The sequence below is a fragment of the Lepidochelys olivacea genome (genome assembly GCF_965140295.1).
Source record: "Lepidochelys olivacea isolate rLepOli2 genome assembly, chromosome: 2".
Taxonomy (NCBI): Eukaryota; Metazoa; Chordata; order Testudines; family Cheloniidae; genus Lepidochelys; species Lepidochelys olivacea.
Window position 1 is genome coordinate 266,114,382 of NC_140412.1, and position 17,241 is coordinate 266,131,622.

The 17,241-nt window shown below is 51.2% G+C and overlaps 1 protein-coding gene across 2 annotated transcripts in view; it reads left to right on the forward strand.

Moving 5' to 3' along the window:
- The window catches only part of NBEAL2 (neurobeachin like 2), a 183,691-nt gene that overhangs the window by 58,085 nt on the left and 108,365 nt on the right, over nt 1-17,241 (forward strand). For both annotated transcript variants that reach the window (XM_084620646.1, XM_084620647.1), the window contains exon 2: nt 6,936-7,024. In XM_084620646.1, coding sequence (XP_084476772.1) covers nt 6,936-7,024 — 89 coding nt within the window. The remainder of the gene's footprint in view (nt 1-6,935; nt 7,025-17,241) is intronic.

Here is a 17,241-nt window from a genome sequence, read left to right on the forward strand (position 1 = left end):
CTGCAGAGCGGGAAGCTTTCAGGGCCCTCTGCAAATTCTTCCTCCCGTTGTTGGCTTGGGGCTGTTGGCTTGTCACTCGTTTCCTTTTCTCCTGCCAGCTGGTTATTCAGGGTTGTTCTGGCTATGCATGGAGAGATGCAGGGGCCACTGCTGCCACAAACAGGGGAGCAGTTGGGGCAGCTTGGGAACCTTCCCCTGCACTGAGAAGGACCTGAGATCGGAACCATCCTGTGCACTGAAGATCCCTAAACTTTGGGAATGGTTGGCAAAAGGGTTGGGCTCACCTCTAGTGCAGAGATTCATAGATTATAAAGGCAAAAGGGACGCCTGGGATCACCTGACCTGTACAGCACCGGCCGTGGGACTTCCCTGAATTAATTCCTGTTTGAACCAGAACCAAGCTTTCAGAAAAACAGCCAGCCTTGATGTAAAAATTGCCAGAGCTGGAGGATTCACCACAACCCTCAGGCAGCTGTTCCAGTCAACTAGACACGGGCTTAATGTCTCTGCGGAACGCCAGTTCTGAGTTCAAGATCATGTTCTCCTTGAAGGTGGAATTCAGCACCTCTAGAAGACGATCAAATACAAATGGAGGGCGGAGGTGGGCAGAAGAGAAACAGAAGGCACGGGAAAGATCAGACTACCTTAACCTGGGCACTGCCAAACTGAGGTTCCTCCAGTGGATCTATGTCCACCTCCTCCAGCCCCTGACAAAGCAGTAAGTGGGTGCGTGGTGAACTGTTTGTACTTCCCCCTCTTTTCTCACTGTGCTGCCCTGGTGTGTGAGTTGCACCCGCATGAGTTCCTTCGTGCTCACTGAGATTCAGAGGCTGAACTTTGTGGTGCGATGTGCACGTGTGAGAGTTACATGTGGCTCTGTATATAGGAGCCCTACGGTTGGTGTAACCTGCTGGAAGAAGGTAGAAAAGTCCTATCAAAAACGTTAACCTTTCTAGGGCGTCCTTTCTGACCCCGCTGTAGAATTCAGTAGGGAATTCTATCCCTGGTGTGTTAGAAGCCTATCGGATGACTCTAGCCTATTTAAAAAACAATCGTTCTGTAGGCTTTTAGTGTAAATGGCGTCATTCCCCCTTACCTTGGTTCCACAGGTCACACCATCTGGGACTCCCCGCTGCATTTGGTCCACCTTCTGCGTTCCCATCACCAATGGGAACCTGGCATCTTTCGCTCCTGGAGTCTCCTGGCTGAATTTTAGTGCATAGGAAGTAGTTTGATGCACTTGCCAAGTGTCACCTGGCTGTGAATCCTTCCCTGACACGTTACTACGTTTGGGGCCTGGTTCTCGTCTTGCCACCGGTGTATATCGCACGCTGGCGAGCCTACCCTTAGTCTCCGAACGCAGGCTTGTCCAGAAGGGGTTCCCATGGCTGGCAGCCTACAAGTGGGGCCAGGAGGCCCTAGGGGCCTGTTTCTGGTTAGTTTGGGATAGCACTGTACCGGAGGAGAGCGTAGGAAGGGAAGGTGCGGTGGCTGAGGATTAAGCGGAGCTGGCTGAGCCTCCACCGTAGACCAGCAGAAGGGGCTGCAGCTCAGGAGTGAGGTTCGTGGGTAGAACTGGCGGCATGGGAAAGCCCAGGCCTGGGAACAGCAAGAGTTCCTGGGGCCCCGGCTTGAGGTTCGCACAGCAGAGCTGTGGTGGGGGGGATACAGCACTGCTCCAGTAGGGGGCGCTGCAGGGCAGGAGCCAGGGCTGCTGATGTGCTGATTGGGAGGTGTGGGGTTGTGATGCTCCGGATGCCCTCTGGGGGAGCTTGTGTGGACTCAGTGAACCCGAAGTGAAGGGCCTCCCGTCCCTGGAGTCGCTCCATCAAGGTTGGCAGAGCTGGCCCCCGGGATGGACCTGCCCCAGTAGCCTTAGAGATGTGGCTGGGAAGGGACAAGCTGATGCTGCTCTGAGACCCACCAGTGTCCCCTTCTCGGGGTTGCCAAGCAGGCCAGGGTCTTGGCTGGTGCTGGGTGCCCCTTTGGTGCTGAGTGAGGGTTAGAAGCAAGTGCCTCTTGGAGACCCAGCCTGTCCCCCGGCCGGTGTGGCTCTGCGGGAGGAAGTGTCGCTGATGTTTCTAATGACTTGGCATTTCCTGACTCTCTCTTTACACAACGCTTTTTTTTTTTAAAGTCACTTTCTTGTTTTGCTGCTTTCCGCGCTCACGTTCTCCCTCCCCCGCCCCTTCCCGGAGCGTCGCCGACCTTCGCTGGGGCCGCACACGCTGCCAGCGGCTCTGCTCTCGGCACGTCGCCTGCATGCTAGATTTGGCTTAGCCCTTGGCTGATGATGGAGCTGCCAGGCTGTCAGATGGGATCTCCGGCCGTTGCCTGCCAGGTAACACCTGCACACTGTCTTTCAGGTAGCTGTGGCCCCAGCTTGGATGGCATGCAGGTGGTAGCCCGCTGCCTTGCGTCGGGGGGTTAGTCTGTGCAGGCTAGGTGGGCGTCTGCCTCTGATCTAGCGCTTGCAGATGTTTGAGACGTTACAGGAAACAAGCTCTGTGTTTGGGGTGTGAAAAACAAGCTAGTAAATACAACTTCCACTTGCTGTCTCCGCAGTGCTGGGCAAGTTGATCGATCGCTTGTAGCAGGAGGGAGGCTAGCACGTGTCACGTGTGTGAGAGCTTTTACCGGTCCAGTCTTTGGGCCTGATCCAGCCAGGTGCTGGGCACTCCCTTTGAGAGTGCTGTGCCCCTGGCAGGATTAGGCCCTTTTGAGGACAGCGTCTCTTACACCTGCCGGTCCTGCTAGGCTGTCCCGGGGAGAGGAGCCCTGTCATTTGGAGCTAGCCTGGGCTCCTGGCATCTCTTCCTGTGGCGAGCAGCGAGTGTATGAAGAGGTGCTGTGATAGGAAGGAGGATAGACCAGGCATTTGAGGAATATCTAAAGCGTGTATCTAATCGCCTCTTTGCCTTCCTGGGAAAGCCCTGTAGACTCTTACAGGGAGCACTCTGAAAAGCTGTCGGTTGAAACAGAGTGAAATCCTTGCTCTAGGGACTTTCGCCACCCTGCGGAATGATAAGAGTCTGTCACGTTCTAGTGGCGGGTCCAGGAAGTCTACAGAGTGGAGATGAGTGTCTAATATAAAGCTTGTAGGGCTTTTCCATAAGGGTGCAACTTCTCCTCTGCTTCTTCCCTTCCTTTAAGCCCATCCATGGTGGGAAGGAATTGGGGCGTGGAATCTCCATTTGCTTTCCTGGCAAAGGTTACTTGCGATGGGAGGTGTTGGGAACCTTGGGTGCTACTGAAGCTTAACTAAAGCACTTCTTGCTCCTGGTGTGCTCGGTGGGCAGGAGACAGAGGGACTAAAGACCTGCTTCCTGGCTTCCGGGACACCAGGATTTAGATGGGAGCTAAGGCCCAGCCCATTGGTCTGCCTGCTGCGAACTCCACCCACCCAGACTGGGCATGAAAGCCCCGGCAGGTCTCCTCGCCCCAGAGCTGTGTCAGGAGAGAAGCTGCTACCTCTGCCTGCAATGACTCTGCTTTATCGGCCTATCTCTTCTATAGAACTATGGTGAGTTGAGACAGAAAGAGCGATGGACCGATAGGCAAACTGTTCTCAGGGGAAGAGGCTTAACTGTGGAGCATCCAGAGGAAATCGGGCTGATCTGGCATCAGATGGCTTTCAAGGCAGCCTGCCACTCAAAGGAGGAGGGAGACCTACACACACATCCTGCGGTGGGGGGCAGAGCTTCTACTAGCGGGGAAAGGAAAAGGGCAGACGATTCTGGGAAGCACTTAGATACCAGGGTGATGGGCACTAGAAGGATGCAGCAGCAAGGGAGTGCAGAAGAAATGGAGGAATGGTCTCTCTGGCCCCCTGGTTTCAGGTGTCCGTCTGTCCCATGGAATGGCTCTTGGGAGAAAGGCTGGACTGCAAAGGGGCTGGTGCGTATGCTGCTGGTTGTGATTGGCTTCCCTGAATGTGCATGTCTGTCTCTGGATTCTGGCATTAGGTGGGGGGTTCCTGGCTTAGCATGTGGGGCTGAATGTACCATTGCAGCTGGCTAACCCAAGCTGCAGGGCCCATTCTCTGCCCTGCCCTGTGCCGTTATGGCACGAAGGACGCAGAACCCTGCTTGGGGATTTCCCCCAGGGCCTGTGTGGTGTGGTCGGGGAGGGGGAGTGGCTGGTGCACACTGAGCTCTGGCGCTCTCTAGCTGGCACATGGTCCCTTGGGCCCACAGCCAGCTGGCATGAGTTAGAGCAGCCCACTGGCTGGGCCGGGGCTGCCCTCCACACTGAGCCGGGGGGAGCAGCCTCGAGCGGCACTGCAGAGCCTTGCGGGCCGTATGCCGGTCCACGGGCATTGCACTGTGACCCTGGCTTTACAGGCTCCCAGCGTAACCTGTGTTAAGCCAGTGTGGGTCCTTGTCCCGCTAGTCACTGGACCACACAGAAGTGATTTGAATCGGCCACGGCCTCTGAGCCAGCACGTCTGGTCCTTCCACTCATGCAGTCAGTGGTTCTGGGTTCGGTCCTTGCAGGTGACCCCCGGATTGTCGGGAGAGGACTGATTCCTTCTCCTGCACCCCTGGCCTAACCTGATTGTTCAGTCCCTTTCTTTTGGCTTGTTTGCATGGCAGAGAATAGCGTGGGTCTTTCCTCCCCTCCACCAATAGTGACCTGTGTGACCTTACAGGCAGCTTGTCTGATAAGGAAGCAGGGGAAGGACTTCTGGTCTCTTAGAATGGGCTCTGATTGCTGGAACTGGCTACTCTGCCAGCTTGCACTTTGTTTGTGGCTTTTTGTAAAGCACCAGCTCCTGGAATCCTGGGATTATGCAGCAATCTCCGCTTCTGGGAAAAGTTTCCAGCCTTCGTGGTTGCAGTGTGACCTAAAGGCTCAGGAACTACCAGGCAAAGAAGAAGAACCCAAAAGGTATTAAAAAACCTCAGGAGAGACAAAGTGGGTGAGATAATCTCTTTTGTTGGACCAGCTTCTGTTTGGTGAGAGGGAGAAGCTTTCGAGCTTACTCAATGTCAGAGCTGAATACAAGATCGAACATATTCTAAGGTCCATTCACACTGAGTGGTCCCTTACAATATATGTGCCAACTACTTATGCTGAACGATCTATTTGGTCTTGTATTTAGCTGTGACACCCTACGTTTCCTGGACTTGAAGAAGAGCTCTGTGTAGCTCGAAAGCTTGTCTCTCTCTGTCTCACCCACAGAATAAAAGCTTGTCTCGAAAGCTTGTGTGTTTCACCCAATAAAAGAGATGACCTGGCCCACCTTCTCTCTCTCGCCTTGTTTCCTGGCATTCAGTGGGAGACGGTCACCAAGGTGATGGCACAAAGCCTCTCTGACTTCCCTGGACTGTGGTCTCTGCTTTCCCCTTTGGATGGTCAGCTGGTCTCCGGCGTGGTTTGTGATGCAGTACCCTGCAGTGGAATCTGTACTGGCTGTCCTTCGGGAGTTTTGCATGGATGTCTAGAAGTATCTTCCCCGCCCTCGAACAGGGGGCGTGAGTAGGACAATCCTATGAGGATTTTAAGATCATATCACCTTATGGTGGAACCTGAGTTTGCTGCTCCGTTACTGCTTATGTTCTGAGTTGGAGTGAGTTTAATAAACCTTTTATACAGTACCGGTCTGTAAACGTACGTGGTGTTTTACAGAGCATAGATGAGATGTGCAACCTGCCCCGTGGAGCTTGACATCTGGCTAAGACAAACCCAGCATGCAGGAGAAGGGGTACAGGACTCAGCCTGCTTCACTTGCATGCTGTCTGTGCTGCTGAAAGGACGCGGGTTACAAAAGGCAGAGGGCTACCATCTCGTTTTGGGGCTGCTGAGGGCAAAAGGCTATTCAAAAACGTCTGTGTAGTAATAACTGCATTGCACAACTTGTGTGTCATCTGTTTTGAAATCTAGCCTCACGTTCTACGAACTCCGGGCCGCAGCGCTGCTGAGCTGCAGCCCTCTCTGGGGTGAGGGACAGCGACCAACCAGTGCGGGTGTGACACCTCTCTGAGGAGGAGAGGGGAAATTTTAGCCCAGGCTACTGGAGGAAAACTTCTCTGTCAAGCAGACAGGGCCCCTGGAGGGTCAGATCAGTGAGGTGCCCGGTGAAGCTCCTGGAGCTCAGTGTGCATCTCAGAACCGTGCAGGGCTGGGTCAGCCTGGCTGAGAGTGGATAGTGGGGATCCAAGACCTGCTGGTGATTGGCTGCTGTGTAATAGGAAAGCTCCCCTCCCGGATGTGTGGCCTCCAAGGGGGTGTATCATAGGGGAGGGGACTGCGATGGGCTGCTGATCATGTGACTTGTCAGCCTATCCAGGCTTGGGTGCCCATCACTCTGGGCTGAGCCCCTTCAAGACAGGTCTCAGGTGGGGCCATTTAAATCATCTAGTCTAACCACTTGTGCATCACAGGCTGTTAAATTTCACCAGTATACCCCTATATTGAGCCCGAAGGCTCCAATTCATGTCAGTCCTTGGGAGACTAAACTCTCAGACAGAGAACAGGAGAGATGGTGGGACCACCGGTGCCCATGCAGTGGCAGGGAGCTGATGAGGTGAGATCTGCCCAGATGCACCTAGCAGGTGAGCTACACCCCATGCTTCAGAGAAGGGTAAAGGAAACCCCCAAGGTGTCTGTCAATTTACCTGGGGAGGCAATTCCTTCACACCCCCAAATCTGGCCATCAGTGTGACCCTGACCATGTGACCCTCTTCCATGTACATACGGAATGTGTAGAATTATCATGGATTCTGCAGCGCTATGTACCCTGCACACTCTCATCGATGAAGCTTGAATCTGGAATTGCCTCTGTTTCTAACTTCCCCCGAAGCTTGTGGATATTCAGACTAGACGGTTCTAATTCGGGCCCATCTCTTCAGCTAACAGCTCTGTGTGTGGGGGTGTACGTTTGGTTTATATTTACTCCTGGCTTCTCACCACGTCCTTGCTTTGTCTTTTAGAAAGACTTGACCTACCTGCAGCAGTGGCTGGAGACGTTTGTAATGAACTTTGAAAAGATCATCGCGGTACAGTCTTTGGACCCGAGGAGGTGAGTCTCTCCCCTCTCTGGACTCTGGGTTGGGGGCTGCTTTGTGGTCACGCTAGTTAGTGCAAACGCTTGGAGGTCACATGGGCAGTTAAAGAACTTGAATTGAATAGAACAAGTTCTCCTGTGAAGCCAGTGCCTTCAGTAGATTTCGCTTGCTTCTCTGCCTAAGGGGTTCACAGATTACTGTCGAATATTTTTCTTTAAACCAGTGTGAATTGCGTGCTGGGCGAATACTGCCAGAATAGCAGCATCTCTGGAGACTCCTTTGTACACCCACAGATAACGAGGACCAGTGGCTGAGAAGCGAAGTTAGACAAATTCGGCCTAGCGACAAGTCACACTGTTTTTAGTAGTGAGGGTAACTGACCATTACCGAGGGACACGGAATATTCTCCGTCACCTGTCATTTTTTTAAATAGTCTCTAACTGAACCGGAAGCTAGGGGCTTGATACAGGAAGTGGTGGCTGAAATTCTCTCGCCTGTTATGGTGGAGGTCAAATGAGATGATCCTAATGGTCCCTTCCGGCCCCTAAAATAAAACGATCTGTGAAGAGGAACACCACAAGCCATGGCGGCGCGAGATTCCCCTGTGCTGTCCTCTCAAACGTGCCTTAGCTTTGTTCTAGACTGACCACCGCCAGGGGCAGAGGAGGGGCCAGTGCCCTTGGCCCATTCGGATTTTAGCTGCTCTCTTGCCGGGAAGGGGGCCAATTAGTGCCACTTGAGGTTAGTATTGTGAAGTGGATGCTCTACTTCCGGGGCCTGCAGTGAGACCCCCATATCTACGGCTGCTCAGCTGCCAGCGTGAAACCAGACAGCAGTGACATTCAGGAGCCACTTCCTCGGGCCAGGTCCAGCACCTTGGAGGTGACTGGCCCAGTAGCTAGTGATCAGTCCCAAGAGCTATCCCTGTCTCGCTACGAATGGCTTGTAATCCTCCTCCGCCTGAGTGTGCAGGCATCACTTCTCCAGGAGGAAGAGCTTCTTGACTTTGCCTCGTGATATTAATGTGGAGGCATCTTTGTGCTCGGTGTATTACCTGGAAGGGAGGTCCCTGCCCCAAGGAGCTTGCAGTAATAGTGAATCTAACAAGGATTCACAGGAATGGATGCTCCTCCTCTGCTCCGTGCTAGCTGCTGTTCCCTGGAAGTGAGGGTCCCACGGTCTCTGCCCAAGGTTTGTTTGTTTCCATGCCCGTTCACCACCATCCATCCCAGGCAGGAGAAGCCTTCTCTCTAGATGGGACATGCAGGAGTGTGAGACTTGACTGCTAACTCGGGAGAAGATCTTTCTGCAGAACAGGACTGAGGATGGGCATCATTGTGTCCTGCGGTGCCCACTACCTATGGGGGATGGTACACCTTGCCAGTGCCCATCGCTTGTGGCTTTGGGGCTCTTGAAAACCTCCTCCTGATGCAATTCCACCTAATGCAGAATTTCTCCAGAGGCAGCAGCTAATTACTGAGCTGCTTTTGTGCTGGGGAATAGACGGAATGGGGCGGAATGGGGGCAGCTGGCTGAAAGCGCGAGAGGTTTGCACTTACAACAGTCCCCTGAAATCCCCCGTGCTTCATTGCTCGCATTGTTCGGGAGGGGCAAGGATGTAAATCGTGTGGGTGACTTTCCACTGCAGGACTAGTGGCTAGACGTGATGCAGGCAGCGCTAGCCGTTAAAGCTTTTCTTTCCCTTCCGCGCCTCTGTCCTCCAGTGCTTGCATTGGCAGAGCTGTGTGTTTGTAACTCGGCCCTGACCCGCAGCCCCCCCCTGAGCAGTCTTGGGCTCCTGCTCTCTCTGGCCATGGTTATTCCCATGTCTATAGATATGACTAATCATGTAATACTTCCTAAGTGATGATCCAGGAGCTCTGTGCTGGGGAAATGGAGCCCAATCTGGGTGGCTTAAGGCAGAAGGAAAGCCAGGCTCCAAATATTGGCTATATTTAGCAAGTCCCTTTATTGTTGTACAGTAATTGCACTTGGCCCGTCAACGATCAGCTAATCTACACTTAATGCTATTTGCGGATGCTCCTCGGCCGGCATTACGCACAAGTGGAACACGCCTATGGTTGTGCATTGTGAAATATTTCACAATGCGTTCATTAAAACCTGTAATCTCATTGGGCTACCTCGGTGTAACAAAAGGAAGAATTGGATTTAGGGCGTGCCAGGCTCAGGAATGGTGGGGAGGAGGTTTCGCTAGCAGTCTTCGGCATCAGTATGTAGCTGAGTTCGTTGTTGACGCTACCATTACTCCCTGCTCTGTGTTGGCCTTTTTCTTGAGTTCTCTCCCCAGCTGCCAGCTGATCTAAATTCTTCGATTCAGCTCCTGCTGCCTCTGTTGGATCAAGGAGAATATTTCTGAGGCTCTGGAGGGTCCTAAGTCCTTGGTCCCCTGCCTGAGTGCCTGGCTTGTGGCGTGGCTGGTTCCTATATTCCTAGCCCCCTGCATTGACCCCTCCTGGGGGTACATCTGGCACTTGAGCGAAGAGGAGCCTCCAGAGTTCTCACGCTCTCCTTCCTTGGTACCTTGGGGTGGATTTTAACGTATTTGCTGTAGGAGGCTAAAATCTAGACTCTCCGGCTTCCTCATTCCACTGGCCGGTTGTGGAAGGGGCATAAGATGGGCTGGGACTGCCCCAGGCTTTGAGATCAGGAAAGTGCCCATGAAGAGCTCTGGAATAAACCTCTGGCAGGTCAGAGGGCGTTCGGCCCATTAGACGATCTGACTGCATAATTGAGGATTATGTTCACCCCTTGGAAAGGATCTGACCAGCTCTGAAGCAGTAAAACTAGACTCTGTGCTCAACATGGGTTGTCTTTTAGATGAAACTGTTCTCATGCTCCCACCCTCCCTTACTCGAATTTGGCCAATAACTGATGCTTGACGGGAAGCCCGATACCACCTCGCCACAGTACAGAACCTGATCCTGAAAGGTGCTGAGCCCCTGCAATCCATATTGAAATCAATAAGGTGACTCAGAATGAAGCCCATAATGCATCTGACTGTTAGAGCAATGCTGTTTTTATATGGCTGAGTCTTTCCTGACCCATTCTGGTGGTCAGTTTTATGACCTGAAGCATGTGGATTGATAACTCTTACCCTAGCTAGTGTCAGTGCAGATTCATGCAGGTAACCTGGGTGAGATTAACAATTAGGCCCTGGATAGTTGAACTCCAAGCAGCCATTTGTGGAAACCTTTGCTTCCAGGTTTCAGATCATGCTGTGGCTGCACCTCTATCTCCTTCTGCCTGCAGTTAGCAGTGTTGATTTCCACACCCCTTGGTTCTATTGCAGCGAGCGGACGAAAAGTTACAATCTGTCCTCGCGTCTTCCAACCATCAGTGCAATTTCCTGGCAGCTTCCCTCCTCTCTTGTGGGGGTGGGGCAGGAGGACAGAGAGCTGATTTCCCTGCACCGTGCATGGGGAGATGGTGACAGTGAGGAGCTCTCCATGGAGACGACATCACCACCTTTGTACTGGTGTATTAGTCAGTTCTGTTGCCTCGTGCAAACTGCAGGGCAAACAGCCTGTCTAGCTATGGTGGGGGAAGACCAGAAGAGAGACTGTCACAAAGTTCAAGGCCAGAAGGGACCTCCTGTCTATCACAGGCCACCAGCCCCTCCACCCCACTAAACCCACCAACTGAGTTAGATCAAAGTATCACAGCCCACAGAAGACAAGGCTGTCATGTGCCACAGGCAGAGAATAAGGGGGATCAAGGCGCACTGATGCAGGAGTCCCCTGCAATGGCAGGCAAATGTTTGAGATACACCCATTCTTCCTGGCAAGTGGCCCTCACCCACACATTGCAGAGTAGGCAACCTGCCCTCCCCCCAGTCACTGCCAATCTAACCTGGAGGGAAATTCCTTCCCAACTCCACATGTGGTGATCAGTTAGACCCTGAGCACGTGAGCAAGAACCAGCCAGCCACGCCCTTGAGAGACAGAATGCTCGGTGACACCTCTGAACCCTGGTCCTCCCCAATCAATGTCTCCTCTCCAGCCATGACAATCACTGATGCTTCAGAGGAAAGAGATTTTTTTAAAAAAAAAAAAAAAAAAAACCTCCCAGAATACACTGGGGAAAATCCCTTCCTGACCCCTGCGGGTGGCTGGCTGAAGCCCTGAAGCTTGAGCTTTGGTACATAAGATACAAACGAGAGGCCGTTTGTGCATAATTAGGGCTGTCTATATGCATGTACTTACAAAGCCCCCACTGCACAGTACAGACTGCCTTACCATCTTGAATCAGCTTCACGCTATAGGAAGATATGGTGGAGCAGAGGCTCAAAGCCAGCTCTTCAGCGTCCCAGGCTGCCTCCCTAACCACTGGGCCGTTCAAATTCTGCTGGCGGCGCTAGTTAATCTGAGTTCTGAGGTTGGGAAGAATGCGTCTGGCTCTTATCTCCCTCTGAGCTCAGCTGCAGAGAAATCCCTTTGCTCTTTCGGGCTGGGCTCCACACTGAGCCTGTTGGATCCTGAGAGTGTCTATTTTTGGAAGGTGGCTGTGTGTGGAGTGGGAGATAAAGCTGTGAGTGGCGTCTCATTGAGCTCCTAGATCATGCAGCTGTAATCCCCTGCCAAGGGAAGCCGTCTCAAGCCTGTGCCTATCCTTGTCTGATGAGGGTGTTTTCAGGGGTTTTAGCAATGACACTTGGCATGTCCTATCTTCAGTGCCTCTCCTCTGAGAGGGACGTGCCAGCCGTGTTTAAATTTGTGCTAGGCCAGAAAGAAGAGGCTTCTGGGCAAAGTCTTATTTGCATGACACACGAATTTTGTCAAGTCAGTAATGCTCATATGAAGATCTCCGGTATGATCAAGGTCGTGCCACACAGCTTGCAATGCACCAGCAACAGTGTAGGCCAGGGGTGTTTCTGAAGCTTACCTGTCGTCCCACAGTTTCGCAGGACACTGTTTGTTGGTGTACTCCTCTTCCTCGCTCCCTCTTGGAGCTGGGCTTGGAGCATAGTCGCTCTGCTTTGCTCACGGCTGGCCCTGGTCCTGTGGATGGCAGCGTGATGGCAGCAAAGCTGATTTCTTCAAGGAGAGGCAGCCGTGTATTCCGTGTCGCTGTGCGCATGTCCTGTGCACTGAAGCTGGAGAACTTTACGTAGCGGTACCCGTGGAGGGGTGCTCATGCCCTGTGGCCCTTGCTCCTCCCCTAACTATGTAAGGGTACTGCTGCCCCGACCCCCCTCAGTTCCTTCTCACCGCCCACAGCTAGAGTGGCACTCGGTGTGGTGTGTTCACGTCATGTTTTCAGTCTGTTTTCTGAGGGGTTTTTTTTTCCCCTCTAGTTAATAGTTAGTAGTACATTCGGTTTAGTTAAGTGTCTAGAGTATTTGGCTCTCGCTACGGTTCAAGCATTGTTTGTCTTGGGGTGTCTCCAACAGTGATCGCCACCCAAGGTGCTTTTGTCTTGGTGAAGGGCATGTTATGGAACGGTGCTCCATCTGCAAGTCATTCCAGAAGAGGCCTCTGATGGCCAGAGACTTATGGCTGACATATCAAGGCCCTCACCTGATCGGCGGTTGCCTTCAGAACCGGCAGGTGATATCGCTGCACCTTCGGACCCTGCTGTTTCGCCCAAGAGGAAGCGGAGTTCTCCCTACTCTAGCGTGATGAGGAGGAGGTCCCATAAGACTAATTGGAACTGCTCCAAGGCTCAGGGAGACTCTTCCTCTGTTTCTAAGAGGAGTACTTCTTCCAGCACACGGGATGGAGCAGGTCTGTCCAACCACTCCCCGCTACCACACCAGGATCAGCATGGAAAAGTCCCCTCTCCGCTTCGGTTCACACTAAGCTTATTCAACCATTTTAGGTCTCATCCTAGGATCCTAAACATTGACGGAAAGCTTGAATAATTAGAGTGTAGCAATAGGAATATACTACGGACCGCCTGAGGAGGGTGGTGAAATGCTCAGGAGATTAGACTACAAAAACAAACTCCAATAATGGCAGATTTCAGCTATCCCCCTATTGGCTGGGAACATGTCACCTGAGGGTGGGATGCAGAGAGAGCATTTCTAGACACCATTAATGGCTGCTTCTTGGAGCAGCTAGTCCTGGGACCCACAAGAGGAGAGGCAATTCTTGATTTAGTCCTAAGCGGCACGCAGGATCTTGTCTAAGAGGTGAATATAGTGACCACAATGTAATTAAATTTAACATTCCTTTTTTTTGTGGGGGGGAATATCAAGAAACCCACCACAGTAGCATTTAACTTCAAAAAGGAACTATACAAAAATGAGAGGCCAGTTAAATGGAAATTAAAAGGAACAGTCACAAGAGTGAAATGTTTGCAAGCTGCAGAGACACTTAATGTAAAACACCATAATAGAGGCTCCTGCTATATGTATATCTCAAATTTAAAAAACCAGTAAGAGGATGAAAATAATGCCCCCATGGCTGAACAGAGTGGAAGAGGTAGTTAGAGACAAAAAGATTTCCTCTAAAAATTGGAATAATAAAATCACAGAAACATAGGACTGGAAGGGATCTTGAGGGGTCACCTAGTCCAGTCTCCAGTACTCATGGCAGGACTAAGTGAAATCCTATTGAGAAAAATAGAAAGGACCATAAACTCTGGGAAGTCGAGAGTAAAAGTATAAGGCAGGTCAAAAGAGAAATTGAAGAGCAAATAGTAAGACTCCCCCAAAAAAAAAAGGCAGCACCGGGGGGTGGGCCAGGGGGAGCTGTTAGTTTTAAGAACCCCAGAAGCAGGAAGCCTGCCAATCAGTGGGCCACTGAGCAATTGAAGTGCTAAAGGCAAGCACTCAAGGAAGACAAGGACATTGATGCAAAGAATTTATTTAGCTTCCCCACCATCTTCACGGCAGAGGATGTGAGGGAGAATCTCACATCTGAAAAGGAGTACTTGTGGCACCTTAGAGACTAACCAATTTATTTGAGCATAAGCTTTCGTGAGCTACAGCTCACTTCATCGGATGCATACTGTGGAAAGTGTAGAAGATCTTTTTATATACACACAAAGCATGAAAAAATACCTCCTCCCACCCCACTCTCCTGCTGGTAATAGCTTATCTAAAGTGACCACTCTCCTTACAATGTGTATGATAATCAAGGTGGGCCATTTCCAGCACAAATCCAGGGTTTAACAAGAACGTCTGAGGAGGGGGGGGTAGGAAAAAACAAGGGGAAATAGGTTATCTCTAAGGTGCCACAAGTACTCCTTTTCTTTTTGCGAATACAGACTAACACGGCTGTTACTCTGAAACATCTCACATCTGAGCCATTCATCTCCAGTGGCAGATTTGAGAAACTGTCCCAGACTGAGGCGTCAGTAGACGAGGTTTTGGAACAAATTGACAAATTAAACAGCAAATTAAAATACGAGTTCTGAAGGAACTCCAATATGAAATTGCAGAACTACTGACTGGTAGGTAACCTATCATTTAAATCAGCCTTGGTACCAGGTGACTGGAGGAGGAGGTGATCCTGGCAGTTACAGGCCAGTAAGGCTAACTTCAGTACCAGGTTAATGGTTCCGGGCAACGTGTGTCAGGGCGTTCCCTTTGCTGGTCCCCTCTGCCTAGGATTGTAGTCACCAGTCATCCTTCATAGGTTAGGGAGTGCATCTGGGGTTGCTGAAAGTTCAAGGCCTGCGGAAGGAAGCTTCTCTGCATCTCAGTGTCCTAGAGCTTTGTGCCAGCTACAGTGGCTGTCAGGCCCTTCGAGATGACACCAGGGACTCAGCAGTTCCATGCTCACTGACAATGCCACTGTGATGTTTTAGGTGAACCAACAGGAAGGAGCACACTCCAACGTGCTGTGTTGGGAGGTGATCAGGCTCTGGCAGTCTTGCATCGGGGAAAACGTTACCCCTGTGACCGATCACTTACCTGGGATCCAGAATCACCCAGTGGATGGCCTCAGCAGAAATTTCTCCCTGAATCACAAGTGGTCTCTGAAGCCCAGGGGCCTATGGGCCATCTTTGAAGTTTGGAGCATTCTGACAATCGACCTGTTTGCCATGAAACCCAACAAGAAATGCAGGCTGTACTGCTCTGGAGGGGGTCTCAGTTCAGGCTCTCTGACCGATGCTTTTCACCTGAGCTGGGAACTGGAATTCCTGTATGCTTTGCCTCCAGTGCTGATCATCCCGCTGGTCATTCTCAAGCTGAAATTGGACAGTGCCAAGCTCACTTTCATTGCTCCAGCGTGGCCGAGATAATGTTGGTTCTCTGACCTCCTCACATTTATTAGTTCAGCCTCCCATACCTCTTCTTCACCCCGAACTCCTGACTCAGTGTCATGGTCAAGTTTTGCATCCAGCGTTCAGCTCCCTGCATCTCATGGTGTGGATACTGCCTGGTTAGAGGAGGAATGATGTTTGAGGCAATCTGGCAAATCCAGGGTTGGATGAGACCTCAGGAGGTCATCTAGTCCAACCCCCTGCTCAAAGCAGGACCAACACCAACTATCATCCCAGCCAGGGCTCTGTCAAGCTGGGCCTTAAAAACCTCTAAGGAAGGAGATTCCACCACCTCCCTAGGTAACCCATTCCAGTGGTTCACCACCCTTCTAGTGAAATAGTGTTTCCTAATATCCAACCTAGACCTCCCCCACTGCAACTTGAGACCATTGCTCCTTGTTCTGTCATCAGCTACCACTGAGAACAGCCGAGCTCCATCCTCTTTGGAACCCCCCTTCAGGTAGTTGAAGGCTGCTACCAAATTCCCCCCTCACTCTTCTCTTCTGCAGACTAAACAAGCCCAGTTCTTGCCTAATAGTAGAAAGCCTTCCATCAGAGTGGCCTACTTGGCCAAGTGGAAGCAGTCTCCATGTGGTTGTTAGCCTAGGGAGTTAAACAGAAGTTGGCTTGTAGCTAGGATGTTTTGGAGTACCTGTTACACCTTCAGTCTTCTGGTCTCGCACCTAGTTCGTTGCGAGTCCACTCGGGTGATTTCAGTATTTCATCCACCTATCCATGGGAAGTTGGTGTTTTCGAACTCCATGGCGGAGAGGCTCTTGAAAGGAATCACTCATCTCTGCCTGCTGGTTAAAGAGCCAGTTCCTTTGCGGGATCTTAGTATGGTCTTAGCAGCTCTTATGGGCCCTCGGCTGGTGCCTCTGACAATGTCTTCTCTCTCCGTTCCGTGTCAGAAAACTTTTTTTTTTTCCTCTTGTGGCCATAACATCTGCTGGCGGGAGAGTGAGTTGCAGGCTTTGAGGGTGGAGCATCCTTGCACGCAATTTTCCAAAGACACAGTAACCCTGCAGCTGCATCCTGAGGTTTTTTTTTTTAATCTAAAGTGGTTTCTCAGTTTCACTTAAACCAAGATGTATATCTCCCAGTGTTTTTTCTCTAAGCCACATTCAACCCCAGATGAGCAGGATCTTCATACTTTGGATGTCAGGCAAGGTTTGGCTTTTTTACCTGCATAGGACTAAACCTTTCTGATCTTCACGCTGTCTGTTTCATATGCGGATGGAATGAAGGGGCAAGCAGACGATCTCCAAGTGGATAACTTCCTGTACCATGACCGCATATAATGTATCTCCAACTGTGTCCTCTCAAAGGGTGCAAGCTCATCTCATGAAGTCCCTGGCCACATCGATGATGTATCTAAGTGACATTCCTATATTGAACATCTGCAGGGGCTGCCGCCTAGTCCTCTGTATGTACATTTACAAACCACTGTGCCGTTACATCCAGTTCAACTGCAAACTTTGGGAAGGCAATCCCTGTTTAAATGGACTCTGAGCCCCACCTCCTGCTAGTACTGCTTGTGAGTCACCTACATGGAATACACATCTGCACCTACTCGAAAAAGAAGAAAAAACAGTTACTTTGCATGTATTGAACTATTCTTCAATATGTGATGCAGACGTATATTCCCCAACCCACCCTCTGTCCCCTCTGCATCGGAGTCTGTGCCCTTGACCTTTTATGTCCAAGGGAGGGCCTACGGGTACTGCTAGGCAGAGTTCTCTAGTGTTGGCATGCCGGGCGCATGCACACCTCCCTGGTCTGCATTGCATCTCGAAGAACAACCCTTACAGTACAAGTGAATAAAAATGGCTAAACTTCCTAATATACCCTTCATTAGGAAAAACTTCCTTACTGCCAGGTGGTTAAGTGCTGGAATAAATTGCCCAGGGAGGTTGTGGAATCTCCATCATTGGAGATTTTTAAAAGCAGGTTAGACAAACACCTGTCAGGGATGGTCTAGATAATGCTCACTCCTGCC